This window comes from Panthera onca, chromosome B3 (genome assembly GCF_046562875.1).
Source record: "Panthera onca isolate mPanOnc1 chromosome B3, mPanOnc1 haplotype 2, whole genome shotgun sequence".
Lineage (NCBI taxonomy): Eukaryota > Metazoa > Chordata > Mammalia > Carnivora > Felidae > Panthera > Panthera onca.
Window position 1 is genome coordinate 18,041,631 of NC_138344.1, and position 15,966 is coordinate 18,057,596.

The following is a 15,966-nucleotide window of genomic DNA, read 5'->3' on the forward strand; positions in this document are numbered from 1 at the left end:
TTTTCCTCTAAGATCAGGAACAAGACAAGAATGTTCACTCTTCCATTCTCACCACTTCTATTCAACTTAGAACTGGAAGTCTTAGCCACAGCAATCAGACAAGGAAAAGAAATAAGAGTCATCTAAATTGGTAAGGAAGAAGTAAAGCTGTCCCTATTTGTAGATGATATGGTATACTATATGTAGAGAACGTTAAAGGCTCCACTGAAAACTTACTAGATCTGATAAATGAATTCAGTCAGGTCACAGGGTGTAAGATTAATATACAGAAATCTGTTATATTTGTATATACAAATACTGAAGTAGCAGAAAGAGAAATTAAGAAAAACAATCCCACTTAAAACGGCACTAAAAATAATAAAGTACCTAGCAATAAACTTAACCAAAGAGGTAAAAGACCTGTACTCTGAAATCCATAATACATTGATGAAGGAAATTGAAGATGACATAAATATAAAGATATTTTATGTTCATCGATTTGAAGAACAAAAATTGTTAAAAATGTCCATACTACCCAAAGCAGTCTAGAGATTTAATGTAATTCCTTTCTAAATAACATTTTTCATAGAACCAGAACAAATAATCTTAAAATTTGTATGGAACCACAAAAGACTCCAAATAGTCAAAACAATCTTGAAAAAGAACAAAGCTGGAGATATCACAGTCCCAGATTTCAAGATATACTACAAAAGTGTAGTAATAAAAAACAGTGTGGTATTGGCACTAAAACAAACACATAGATCAATGGCACAGAATAGAGAGCCCAGAAGAAAACTCACGCTTAATATGGTCAGTTAATCTACAACAGAAGAGGCAAGAATATACAATGGGGAGAAGACAGTCTCTTCAACAGATGGTGCTGGGAAAACAGAACAGCTACATGCAAAAGAATGAAAGTGGCCCACTTTCTTAAACCATACACAAAATTAAATTCAAAATGGATTAAAGATCTAAATGTGAGACTCAAAGCCATAAAACTCCTAAAAGAAAACATAGACAGTGATTTCTTTGAAATCAATTATAGACAGTTTTGTAGATGTTTCCTAGGGCAAGGGAAACAAAAGTAAAAATAAACTATTGAGACTGTGTCAAAATATAAAGCTTTTGCACAGCAAAGGAAACCGTCAACAAAATGAGAAGGTAACCTACTGAATGGGAGAAGATATTTGCAAATGATATATCCAGTGAGGGGTTCATATCCAAAATACATAAAGAACTTATACAAATCAATACTTAAAACAACAATCAATCTGATTTAAAAATGGACAGAGGTCCTGAATAGACATTTTTCCAAGGAAGACTTAGAGATGGCCAACAGACACATGGAAAGATACTTATCAACATCACTGATTATCAGGGTAATACAAATCAAAACCACATGAGAGATCACCTGTCAGAATGGCTAGAATCAAAAAGATCAGAAAAAAGTGATAATGAGTATATGGAGAAAAAGGAACCCTTGTGCACTGTTGGTGGGAATGCAAATTGGTACAGGCACTGTGGAAAACAGTGTAGAGGCTGCTCAGAAAATTAAAAATAGAACTACCCTGTGATCCAAGAATAACACTACTGGGTATGTACCCAAAGAAAGCAAAATCACTAATTTACAAAACTATATGTACCCCTGTGTTTATTACAGCATTAATAGCCAAGATAAGGAAGCAACCCAGGTGTCCACCGACTAATGAATGGATAAAGAAGATACATGGCACAGCACAGAACCTGCTTGGGATTCTCTCTCCACCCCCCACTCTGCCCCTCCTCCACTCACGCATGCTCTCTCTCCAAGTAAATATTTTTGAAAGAGGATTCTTTAGATTTGATAATGCTTAAAATAAAATTAAATATCTAACATGTTTCATGTACAGAAATTTATAAATCTGTTTCATGATATATTCAAAGTGCTGAATGGGAAAAATCTTCAGCCAAGAATACTCTATCCAAGAAGGCTGTCATTCAGAATAGAAGGAGAGATAGGTTCCCAGACAAACACAAACTAAAGGAGTTTGTAACCACTAAACCAGCGCTGCAAGAAATATTAAAGGGGACTCTTTAAGTGCAAAAAAGAGACCAAAAATGACAAGATGAGAAAGGATCAGAGAACTCCAGAAACCACGACAAAACAAGTAATGAAAACAAAGATTCGAAATTTTGGGAGGAATTCTTAGTAATCAAGGTCATGGGGGCTGAATAAATCTTGATTCTTCCAACATAATTTCCAAAAAAATCAATACAGAAAAGCGTAAAAAACAATTCGAATTATACAAAACCTATATATAGCCTTGGCACAGCTAGAAAGCAAAGAATGTCCAAATTCATTTTAACTTGAAGTTGGAAAATATTACCAAGTAACAATATGCTGTTTTCTTCAAGTTCTGCAAGTCTTTGATGGAAGCAAGCATACTTCAGAAAAAACTATGTGGAAAAGAAAAGAGACTTTATGACTGTCTAAAGTTGATTTGAAATCATTACCAAAAAAGGAAAGTCTACCCTAAGTACAAAAATTCTGAAAAATACTACTTGTAGATAAAACAGACCGGAGGTAAAGGGTTTAAAATTTATTCCATTCAAGGAAGTGGTCTTGGAAAGGTAACTGTTTGAGAGAGAAGAAGGTATAAACAAGGCAGAGGTAATCTTTGAAAAATGCTTGTTAGTTGGAAAAGAAGGGAAGTAGGAATCCGTCAAATAAAAGAAGATACAGAAAGTATATATTGAATAATAGAAAACTCCTCTCCCTACTGCTGTTACCCCTCAAAAGCCTTCCATTAAAGAGACCATACTGTACTCCATTAAAAGAAGAGGTGCTCTTGAGTGAAGGCTAATTAATCCATCCTCCCACTGCTAGTCCTTTCCATTGCAATTCCTTGATGCCAGCAGTTCTACCTATACAAACTGTTACAAAGAAGATGACAAAATGACAATTTACAGCTGTTCAGGTGATGAATTTGTTGCCCCCAAACAATGGAAAAGTGGAAGAAACTTGTTATATGATAACTCCCAAGCTGAAACAGATTTCTGTAAATAAGTATTTAGGAATGTGACATAAAAAAAAAATCATCATTCCTGGGGCTCCTGGGTGGCTCAGTTGGTTAAGCATCGGACTTCGGCTCAGGTCATGATCTTGTGGTCTGGTCTGTGAGTTTGACCCCTGTGTGCTGACAGCTCAGAGCCTGGAGTCTGCTTCGGATTCTGTGTTTCCCTCTCTCTCTGCCCCTCCCCAACTCGCACACTGTCTCTCAAAAATGAATAAATGTTAAAAAAATTTTTTTAATCACTCAAAATTTTCAAATAGGAAGAATAGAAATGGATTTTTTTAAGGCATAGATGAAACAAAGTGATTGAACTCCAGAAAGAAAAGGAAAGATAATATATCAAAGCAAAGACTAAATTACACAGTGACCATAGAAGAATAGATTGTAATGAAACCTTAGTAAGATCACTGAAGGAAAGCAGGAAAACGACTAAGTGAATGGAAATAAGTATGTTCAAGGGGTTATAGAGAAGGTGATTGTAAAGGGGGATTGTTAAGAGAGGTCCAACTTAATATAATTGCAGTTCCTGAGGAAGAAAAAGAATACCATAGGAACCAGCATAGTGGATCTCTTGCTGGTAAAATCAAAGACCATTTAAACATCAAAAGAAATAAAGATACTAATTGATTATAACTCATAGAATAAAATAACCTGTGAGTTGATACTGACGTGAATGAATGAATGCATAAATGGAGGAAAAGCAAACTGTCTTAACAATAAAATGCAACTGGTAGTAAATGTAGGTACAGTGTATTATGAAATGAGAAAATCCCCATTTGACAACCAGCATAGTAATTTTTTTAGGCAAGAATCTTGAGTGGATGCTACGATCAGTTTATTAAAGTTTGATAAGTGAACAGGATATTTACATGGCAATTTTCATAAGATACTTATTACTTACAAGGGGGAAAATACTAATGTTGCAAAGGAAAAAATGTGGCAGTCACTGTTTTAACCAAGTTAACAATTCCAGTTAGGGGGCAAATGGATTTCATGTGCATTTTTCATGTGACATATTGTGGAGAGAACATCACTTCTAAGCTGTTAAAATGCAGTCTAAACAATCAGAAAGAAACATCAAAGTCAAATTGAGAGAAAGTGCCAAGGTCCTGAAAGACAGACTGAGGAAGTATTTCAGATTAAACAGGGTGCAGTTGAATACAACATCGAATCCTGAATTGGATCCCGGAGCTAGGGAAAAAACTAAAGTCTTTTTTCCCCTATAAAAGAAATTAGTGAGATAATTGTGAAACTTGAATAAAGTTTGTAAATTAGATAATAGTGCTATATCCTTGTTTTCTGATTTTGGTAATTGTGTTTGTCCTTGTTTTTAAGAAAGTATTTGAGGGCTGGGAATGCAAGCTGGTGCAGCCACTCTGGAAAACAGTATGGGGGTTCCTCAAAAAATTAAAAATAGAACTACCCTACGACCAGCAATTGCATTACTAGGTATTTGTCCAGGGGGTACAGGTGTGCTGTTTTGAAGGGACACATGCACCCCAATGTTTATAGCAGCACTATCAACAATAGCCAAAGTATGGAAAGAACCCAAATGTCCATCGATGGATGAATGGATAAAGAAGATGTGATGTATATATATAATGGAGTATTACTCGGCAATCAAAAAGAATGAAATCTTGCCATTTGCAACTCCGTGGATGGAACTGGAGGGTATTATGCTAAGTGAAATTAGTCAGAGAAAGACAAATACCATATGACTTCACTCATATGAGGACTTTAAGAGACAAAACAGATGAACATAAGGGAAGGGAAACAAAAATAATATAAAAACAGGGAGGGGGACAAAACAGAAGAGACTCATAAATATGGAGAACAAACTGAGGGTTGCTGGAGGGGTTGTTGGGAGGGAGGATGGGCTAAATGGGTAAGGGGCACTAAGGAATCTACTGAAATCATTGCTTCACTATATACTAATTTGGATGTAAATTAAAAAAAATAAAGTTAAGTATTATGTTGAAAAAATATATAAAACTTTAAATCTAAAGCCACCATAGTCAAGACAATTTTCTATTGGCTAAAAGATAGATATATCAACCAATTGAACAAAATAGAGAGTTGGGAAATAGACCTACACAGATTTTGGCATTTAGGTTATGGCAAAAGTGTCAAGATAATTCAATGGGGAAAAAGGAATGTCTTTTCAATAAATGATGTTTCGTCAATTGAAAAAAAAAATTATTTAGGGGCAGAGGGACCTTATATATAACCTCTGTCTTATTTCAAAGAATTCAGGAAAAAAATTGTGTACAGGTATTTATTTAGGGAAGGAAAACATGGTAAAATGTTAACAGTTGGGGAGTTTGGTTGAAGATATATGGAAAATTTTGTACTACTTATTGAAAATTTTCTGTAAGTTTGAAATTACTTAAAAACAATAAGTTAAAGGGATGATAGAGTTTATAAGAATATAAAGTTAATTTTATATTCTCATATAAGTTGTTAGCAATAAACCAGAGTGTTTAAAAAATCGACTAAGTGCTATAGATAAGATGAAAAAAGATTTTATTCATAAAACTTGAAAGTGAAATATTGATATTGTAGTTTTCAACGTTATGTCTTTGGTGTCACTGAAGTGGAAGTGTGTTCTTATGCACATTTTTCTGTTGCTGAAAAAGCTCTTTTTGGCTTGGAGTAAGTTGGAGGAATAGAGAAGAGATTATTATAAATTGTCCTCCACCAATTCCTTTCTTCATCTTGAGCTCTTTGGTAACTTAGAAGAAATGTTTTTGAGTAAGTATTTTTGGAAAGGAAAACAGGGACTGGCATCCTTTACTTACTGATAGTGAACTATGGAGTTTTCTTCCATCATGCTTAATGGATATTCTGAAGCAGCATTACTTGTCTCAGTCTTACTGCTGATTTGTTCATAGCTCACTTAATTTGAAAGTCTTTGACTAGAGTAAGGATTATTCTTGGAATAAATGCTTTTGCTTTGCTGATTGTCATTTTCTTCCTCTTCTTCAGTACTGGAAGTATGGAAAAAATTTTTTTCAGTGCTTTTTTTTTTTATTTATTTTTGAGAGCATGCAAGCAGGAGAGGGGCAGAGAAAGAGGGACAGAGGATCTGAAGCGGGCTCAGTGCTGACAGCAGTGAGTCTGGTGTGGGGCTTGAACTCATGAACCGTGAGATCAAGACTTGAGTCGAAACCAGACGCTTAACTGACTGACCCGCCCAGGTGCCCCTGGAAAAACATTTCTGACTAAACTTTGGTAAATTCAGAGTTTTAATGCAGCAAGTACATCTAGGTGCATTTCAAGACATAAATGATTTAAAGCTCAGTATTTTAAAATAGTGAACTTTAATAATGGTATTCTTATATTCATTATATTCCTATAGTGATATAATACAATGCCAGGATTCTGAGACACAGTATTGCAATCAGTAATAAAAATTTAAAACTTCTTAATGACAGATATTATGTAAACAAAGTTAATATGTAAATGAGAAATTTGGGAAAGTATTTGTAAAACCTAGTTAATATATCTGTACAAGGAGCTTTTACTTAGATAAGTAAAATGCACATCACAATACAAAAATGATCAAAAGATAAGCAGTTTAGAGAAAGCAAATCTCAAATAACAACAAATACAAGAAAAAGATGTCTAATCACTACTAATTAGGAAAATGCATGTTACAGAAATAAGATTTTTATTTTATATCTTTCATACTAGCAAAACAATTGTAACATTTATATGAAACAATTGTGAAGTTATTTAAAAGAATACCTTAGTATACCATTTGACTTAGAGGCATACCTACAAGATGTGGTTGAATGAGCGAAATAGAGAGTATTGGTAGAGTCCCAGTTTTATAAAATGGCTGACAAAAATCCCTTCTGTGTGTATACATGTACATGTGAATATGGTTATGCAATCTTGTACAAAAATGTAGAATGAAAAATACTAAATCAGAAACATTGGTTAAGGGGATGATGTTGGTGCAAGAGAAAGTAGGGAGGCAAGCATAAAATGTTACATTCCATATATATGCATTTATATAAAGTTAATATATGTGTTTGTGCATTTATATTATAAGGAGTTTTTAAAAGATTAAATAATGATATTTATTTTCAAAAGGTTAGGAAAGGAACCATTAGGAACATGCAGTGTGAAGTATGTTCCACAGATAGGGAAAATAACAAAATGCCTAAGGAGGAAAGTAGCTGGTAGTTAAGGAAGACACATGTGTGCACATATGTACATAAACACACACCAGTGAATTTTTTTTTAGTTTTTTATTACATTTATTTATTTTTGAGAGACAGAGTGAGACAAAGTGAGAGTGGGGGAGGGGCAGAGAAAGAGGGAGACACAGAATCCAAAGCAGGCTCCAGGCTCTGAGCTGTCAGCACAGAGCCCAACACAGGACTCGAACCCACAAACTGCGAGATCATGACCTGAGCCAAAGTCGGATGCCTAACCGACTGAGCCACCCAGGCGCCCCACACATCAGTGAAGTTTAATGGATGTAAAGGAGAGTGAAGGGAAATAACTTTAGATAGAGAGTTTGAGGCCAGATAATTTATTTTGTTTACTTAATGAGTTTGGATATTACTTTTAATGCAGTGAAAAACTCTGAACTTTTACTTATATAATTTGATTTATGTTTCAAAAACATCACTTGGGCAGGTATGTGGCACATATAGGGTATAATAGATGAAGCAGAAAATTCAATGTAATGATTATATCAGTAATATACATGAGAGGTGATGTAACTTGGCCCAGGCTGATAGTGGTGTGAATAGAAGTGAATAGATTTGAGATACGTTTTAGAGGTAGAGTCGCCACAATTTGCTGATGGATTGGATAGGGCAGATTATGGGAATAAGAAGGACCAAGGATAACTCTTACATGTTTTTTGGTTCTGTGTGAATGGGAGGTGGTGCCATGTGCTGAAATGGAGAAGAATATGGAAAGAGCATATTTGTTTTTAAAATCATGGAGCTGGATGCAATCACCTGGCAAGGATGTGAGGGTAAAGAGGAGAAAGGAGCCCAAGTCTAAAGCTTAAAGGTACTTCAGTAAGTAGAGGTGAGGCACTTCCTTCTGCTCATTGAAGGAAGAGGATATAGCTGTAAAGGCTGACAGGAAGCCCTGAATTAGGAGGAAAATCAGGACAGTGTTGTGTCATAAAACACCTGAAGAAGAAAGTGTGAATATGGTCAACTGTGTAAAGTGCTGCTGAGGTATATGGTAAGGTAAGAACGAGAAAAGTGACCATTGACTCTAATCACATTAATTAGGTTGCTGATGATGACATGGACAAGTCTTAGTGGAATCTGGGGAATGGAAGTCTGATTGCAGTAGTTGAGGAAAGAATAGGTAAGCGGTTGGAGATGACAACTACAGACATTTCTTTCAAACATGTTTACTGTGAAGTAGATCAAAGAGGAGGGGCAACTGGAGGGGCAGTATGGAGTCCAGGGAGATGCTAGAACATGCTTCTGTGCTTCTGGTCTTTGATCTAGTGGAGAGGAAGGACAGCTTGATGGGAGAGAATGATACTTCTGGAAAGGAATAGGAACAGAAAAGTCAGCAGTAACAGCAGAGGGGTGAATGTGGAAAGCTACAGGTGAAGTGTTTAAACTGATAGATATGATGATGGGAAGTGGTTTGAGGCAAAGTTATGAGCAGAGAGTGGACTTGAGACAGAGAAAGTGGGAAATAGTTGACTTGGAGAATGGGCTAATGAGAAACAAACCAAGTTATGATGGTTAGGCAGTGTTGAGTGTTAGCTGAGATTTATGGTCATCAGTTCAGAAACACCAGAGGGGCGTGTGTGTGTGTGTGCATGCCTGTGTGTTCCCAGGAGTTATCAGCTACTTGGATAAAGATACAGGGATAATTGGTGATGTATTGGGCGTTAGTTCCTGGTTGGGGCTGTGCCAGGCAAGTATGTTCATGAGAGAAGGGTAAAGTATGTGTGTTTGTAAGGGAGTGAAAATAGTGATGGACCATGAAATCTAGAGAGGAAAGAAAGGGCATGAGAATAGACAGTAACAAAGTGGTGAGGTAAAAATGGATTGGAGGACTGGATATAGGTTAAAGAATTTCTGGACAAGTAATACAAAATAGAAGAGCTAGATAGGAGGCAAAATGGAATACATGAAGTTGAGATTTTGGAGGTGATTTTTGGTGAAAGGTATAACAGTAGGAGTGAGTTCTTGACCTGTGGAAGTGGATCATTTGGAGTTGGGAGATGTTTTTGCAGTGATATTTTACACAGATACTGAAATCACCAGAGATAAGAGTAGGGCTAGAAAGAAAAGTATCAGGTGATAGTTATCAGTGCATGAGGGGGTCATTTGGTGCCCATCACAAGGAGAATTATTTGGGGGTACAAATTTCATGGTGTGAACTTGAAAACATCTGAAGTTTTTGAAGGAGAAGGAAGGAAAAATAATTTGTAAGACAGAGTAAGGAGCAGAAAGGATATACCTTTCAGGCTCTTGAAAATAGTAGATATAATATTTAAAACAAACAAAAACTGGTCTCTGTTTGAGAGGACTTAAGGTGACAGGTTCCAGTTAGAAACTGGAAAAAATATTCAAAGAAAAATTTGAGGACTTTGGGGAATTTGTTCATCCCTAGGCTGTGAATTTTAAACTGGATAAGGGGTCAGTGATCAGCTGTGTCCTTCTCCGGTTCTTTGCCTTCTGCAGCAGACTGGCAGCGAAGGATAAAGGGAAACCTCCTCAGGAAACTGACTGCTCTGTCGGGAGATAGAAGTTAAATGTAGGACTGTAGTCTTGTGGTACATGGGGGAGTAGAGGCTCATGTGGAGTGTGAAGCCAGGAACCTTTTTCATCTTTGGAATCTGACTCAGTATTAAAAGAGGGCTCATCTTTAGGTAGCCTGTATTCAGGTACTGCTAATGCTTTTCCTAAAAATATACCTTTCTTTTCTTGGTCTAGGTCACTTTTACAAAGAGAAAGTTTGGATTAATGAAGAAAGCCTATGAACTTAGTGTGCTCTGTGACTGTGAAATAGCACTCATCATTTTCAACAGCTCTAACAAACTGTTTCAGTATGCCAGCACTGATATGGACAAAGTTCTTCTCAAGTATACAGAATATAATGAACCTCATGAAAGCAGAACCAACTCGGATATTGTTGAGGTAACACATATCTCTAGTATGCCTGAATTGCAGTTATAATTGAATCTTCCATTTAGTAACTTTAACTGTCAGATTGCTTTTCACATCCAAATTATAAATCAGTTTATATATGTAACTTACGTTTTCTCTGAATCATTTCTTGGAATGATCTAATTATTGCTATAATAATATATACATAGATTTTTTTTCCCTCTGAATCATTTCTTAGAAGGATCTAATTATTGCTATGTAATGACCCACTTATGCTATAAACATCCTATTTATTGAGACAAAATAAGCTAGGCTGTTGTACTATATACAGCAGTATAATCTAACATTTTATGTATGATTACTTATTTTGTATGAGTTTTAAAGTTAATATTATGAACTATATCACTTGGAATAGTATGAAGTTACAGTTTTAATATGTCTTAATCATTTCATTATGTCAGTGACTACCCACAACTTAAAACACTAATGAAGTGGAAGAAAATGACATAAATATTTGTGTTTTGTTAGTAGTGCTTTAGTTGTGGGGGGAAGATATCTTCATTTTTTTTTTTTTTTTTTTTTTAACCTTTTCTGCTGTCCTTCAGTATCTCTTATAATTCTGCTGACTTACTTAAAATGAAAACAAACAAAAAAAATTTGGGGATTATTTCCATCTTATTCAGAAATAGTGTTTTAAAGCAAGCCCTTCAAAAAGAATCGGTATACTTTCCCCTTTTATTCTTTTCTACTGTAAAATCTTTTTGTAAAAGTTAACTTACCGTGTATATTTCTAATGGCATTCTAAATTAGCTTTGTACTTGTCATTTTTGTTACATTTAGAGATTTTGTTTCATTTTTATTCAAAAGGGAGTCTTTCCCCCCACTAAAAAAGATGCATACTTTGGCTTACTTTTGTAATATTAGAAAACTGTCCCAGTTAATCAGGGATTTCCTTGGTGAAAATACTGAAACCATGTGAAATGATGCAGAACTAACTATAAATGAAGAACTAACTATAAAAGAAGAAATGAAGTCCTAATCTAGATTTTGAGTTAAGATAAAGATACCTTATTTTGTAGGAATCTAATTTATTTGCCTCCACAGATTAAATGCATTCTAAATTTCCCTATACCGTATTTCTCTACTACAACCATTCCTTTTAATTGATTTAGTTTGTTACTGAAAAAAAAAATTCTGCTACTTATAATTTTTTTAAAAAAAGCACTTCTGTTACTTTTTAGCAATTAATTAATTGCAATGAGAAGTAAAAGCATCATGTAATTACAGCTACAACTCATCTCTGTGCTTGTTGCCCACAGTTTTATTTAAATGGTTCACTGCTGTGAACATCCCCTGAAATGTGTATGAAGCTTTTGATTTTGCCCTTGTTGATCATTTCAGTTAAACTACATGATAACCTCTTACCCAAACCCCTTCATGCAATTATGTTTATATCAATTGTAAGTTACTTTGTATTATTTAGCATTTGTGGTTTTAGCAATACAAGTCAGTAGACTGTCCCGTTATATATCATAATGCATTTTGAATTGTAATTTTATAAATTACAGGATCCTTATTTGGGTAATCTTATCAGAGACTTCATAACTGGATTTCCTTGAAATGGAGATTATCCCTGGTGTGTTTGATTTAAAATCTTATTTTAAAAATCTCTATAGCTTATCAAAAGCTCCACTGCCTAAGTCAAAGAAACAGAGTTGACTTTTATGATGCCAACAGATAGATACTCAAGCTAGTTTCATTGTAGAAGGCAGCCATCCCCTTGACCCTAACTACTCTGCTCTTTCATTGCAGCAGTTGTTGGTCTTGGCCCCTGGAAGTTGAGGGTGCTCCGCACAGCCTAAAGCTTACTTCTTTAGAGAATATGAAGAATATAGTCTGATTTAATCCTCACAGAACTTTCAGACTACCTCAGTCTTCACCTCTGTTGTGGTCAGCAGTCAAAGTGTAAGAGAGTAAATCCCAAACATTTTTTTAGCAGTCTCTATTACAATTTACTTCAGTATGAAGGAAAACTTTTGCAGGTCAATTATCAATTGGGATTTTGATGTTTTCTTTTTAATTGAATTTCTTAGGTATAAGTGAACATGAATATTACCAGTAGTTCTTTATGAAGTTTGGAATTCTATAAATGCAATGGTTAGAAGACACATTGGCTTATTATAAGGTATTAATTTGTTGGTAGGATAAATTACAAGGCTTAATTTACCATGCATGTTAAGTTTACTGAATTAACCTTCATTATAAGACAGTGGTGGTTACCCCAGATGTTCTTTCTTCTACATAGAAGGGTAATGCAACTACATCCTGAATAGAAGTATGTACATATCTGAGTTCCTTTTATCAGTGGTGGTAATGGCTTAAACTAATGTAGCTACAAAGATTGTTGTGAACCAACCTAAGTTTATAGGACCAGAGTAATGACAAATACATAAACCATAGTTTCCTATGGGCCAGGCACTTACAAATATCCCATTTAAGGATATTTATGGAATACAACTTTAAGTATTTTTTTTTCATATAGGGTCCTTTGAAACAGTTGTAGTAATTGGAAAGACACTTTTGTCCATTTGTTCATTTAACAAAAATATTTGAGGGGCTCCTATGTACCATGGACTCTGCAAAGTGATATTATTTAGACATTTCTAATTCAGGCTCAAGACTGTTCTTTCTACCCATAGTTTTGTAAACCACTTAGATAAACTTGTACCAACTGAAGATTTTATATCTGCAAACTTTGAGCAAGTTGGTGTGGTGTTCTGGATGTGTAAAAAAGCTGTCTCCTGTGGCTTCATCAGCAGTAAATGGAGGCATAAACAGCTATAAGTGATCCACATTAGAGTGTCTCCTAATGCACTTGATCCATAGTGAGACTAACTGAAGACTTTGAGAACAACCTTTATAAGCCCTCTAACCTGCATTTACTATTTCCTGTTGCATGTAAGTTAGTCCTTAAGATCAGTAGGATTTTATTTTCCCCCATATGTCTAAAAACCATACCTGCAAGAATGCACACGTTATTATGCCTATGGAATTAGATCTAGTATGTTTTCTGGGAGCACAATGGAATAAATACATTAAAAGTAGTTGGTATTCGAATATTGTGATGATAAACAGATATAAAGGAAAATATGGTGCTCACATCTGTCTACCTTTTGATTTTAACCACAGATACCAGAAACCTCTGTATAGAATGGTGTTCTATCTTTGCTATCCCTTGTTTCATATTATCTATATTTTAAAACCAGTTTTTTAAATTTTAATCAATTTTAACAATTATAGTTGGTAAAAAATAATTTCCATGTAGCTTTTTAAAAAAATCAACAGCATTTACATATTTCAAATTGCATTTGGATCTTTTAAAGTCTGCAGTGTCCTGTAGAATGTGCATATCTCTTACATTGAGAAAGCTAAATAAATGAAAACAGAAACTTAGATGTTAGTAAATTAAGAGATTGTTATAAAGATAAACTTTATAAGAAACTTCATAATTGGATTTCTTTGAAATGGAGAGTATTGTTGCTGCATTAATGGCATCTTATTTGAAAATGCTTATTATACACTGCTTTTTAGGAGTATATTCCTGACAAAGAATGAGTTTCACTGCTTTGTTTTCTATATTTCAGTAGGAGACATTCTGTACAAATGTCATCAGAGATCTACATTGTATCTTTCCTATTAAGCATTGATACAAAATGCTTATATGTGGCCCACTTTTGTGGGCCTACAAAAAGTAGAAATTTAATTGAAGAGACAGTGTTATAACCCCCATGTTTTCTTTTTAGTAAATTAAGATTTAAAAAGTTGTCAACTGTTGTATGCAGTTTTATAAGAACATTGGATTTATCTTAAAGTATTAGAAACTATTAATGAAAATCACCAGTTACCATTATTCACATACACACACACGTGTGTGTGTGTGTGTGTGTGTGTGTGTGTGTATACACACACATTGTGTTTATACTAATCAAAAGCCTAGGACCAATAGAAGGGTTCTGCATCAGAATAAAAATTATGCTAAAGCTGTGAAGTGAGGATTTTAGCAAGTGCTACACAATAAATTCCTGAGATTACTTTTGTATCCATTTTTTTCCCTCTCACTTTACAAAAATATTTGGAATCTTAAATATTGCAGCATGTGATCTATAAAAATAGTTATGATTTGGTGGTATTGGAGAATATTCAGTGCATAGCTTGTGTGATGATTCAGATCATTGTGCTGTCATTTTAAGGATATAAGAGACCATGGCCTTTTATCTGTCTAGTTAATATCTTATAAACTGCACCCAGATAGAGGTATTTTCCTCATGTCAGGAATACTGTGGTACTTAAAAAGAAAAAAAAATTCCACTTGCATTATCTCATTTGTTCCTTATATCCAAGGCAGACTTTTTTGGAAGTGGAAATTGAGACTCCGTTAAATGACTTGCCCAGAGTCATGTAGCAATTTAGTGGCAGAACTGGGATTAGAACCTCAGTCTTTGAAATTACAGCCTCCCTTGCCTTCCCAGTTTACTGAATTCATTAGAGCTCTGAAACATTTCACCATAAATGGATACAATTTTATATGTAAATCAGTAATGTTCAACATGTAACAAATGTGAATGAGTTTTCCTTGATAATAAATAGAAAATTAGTGAAATTAATTGCAGTAAGATTAATTGGTGACATTTATCAAGTTGCTGATATAACCTGGTACTCTTCCAAGGACTTTTATTTATTTTATCTGATTGAGCTCTCTTATTGTCCCCGTTTCACAGATGAGGAATTTGAGGCACAGTGATAAATGAAGTAAGATGACAATAATTTGGATTTAAAGAATGAGAAAGTCTGCTTTTTCTGAGTTTTAATAATCCCTGCCTGCTCTCAGATTACAAAGGAATTTAGAAGTCATTAATATCTTAAAGAGAGGAAACATAAGATGCATCTATCGATTATTAAATAAAAATAGCTGGTAGTAAAAGTTGAGCACGGCAACTTTTAGAATCAGTGGCTTTCAGGGTGTGGTACCCTGACCTTCAGTATCAGCATCACCAGAGCACTTGTTAGAAATCTGAGTTCTGGTGCCCTGCTTCACACCTACCGAATTGGAAACTTTGGAGAAGAGGCCTAGGCAATATTGTATTAATTTGAGTTAACTTGTCCTAAGTGGAGTGAGACTAAAAGCTTCAAGTTATCGGGCAGTCTCTTGGCAGTAAAAATTCTTAAATATTTTTATTCCCAAGAATATCCTCTGAAATGATTTCAAGCAGTGAGCAAGCACAAACTGTAACTTTTAAGGCCTTCAAAATAATATGCCGATTTTGGTGTGAATTGCAAACCAGGGAACACATTTCTAATGAGTTAACCTTTCATTGCAGTCCTACATGGTTTTACATATGTGCTTCTTTGAACATATTTAGGGGTTGGTGGGGATGTGTGGGCAGCATTGCATTACACAGTTCCTCAGTTGAACAAAACAGAAAGATAAATGACTTTTGTCTCCTGAGATCATCTAGTGCTGACCTTCTAGAACTGGAGGCATGATTATGCTTAGGGTTTCTGACAGTATTACAATATTCTCTTAGAGCCTTTTTGAGCCAATTGGGCTTTTTTCTCCCCATGTTACTGATCAGGAATGGAACAGACAGGGAGTGTTTAAGAGGCTTGCCTAATGTTTTACAGGGCTGCAGTGGAGCGGCAGGGAAAGGGAAAAAATAATGAGACATCTGAAGACAAGACAAAGCTTCCCTCCGCCTCCAGGCCCCTGCCCTGCTCTTTTATTCCTAACAGAGCCTGAAGCAGCAGGATGGTGATTCACAGGGTGA

The 15,966-nt window shown here is 35.0% G+C and overlaps 1 protein-coding gene across 8 annotated transcripts in view; it reads left to right on the top strand.

The window, feature by feature from the left end:
• MEF2A (myocyte enhancer factor 2A) overlaps positions 1-15,966 on the top strand; it is a 165,496-nt gene that overhangs the window by 90,363 nt on the left and 59,167 nt on the right. For 7 of the 8 annotated variants that reach the window (XM_060617787.3, XM_060617793.3, XM_060617788.3 and 4 more), the window contains one exon: positions 9,968-10,171. In XM_060617787.3, the coding sequence (XP_060473770.2) occupies positions 9,968-10,171 (204 nt within the window). Of the gene's footprint in view, positions 1-9,967; positions 10,172-14,903; positions 15,963-15,966 lie in introns of those variants that run through there. The other variant, XM_078448955.2, reaches the window with a different exon arrangement.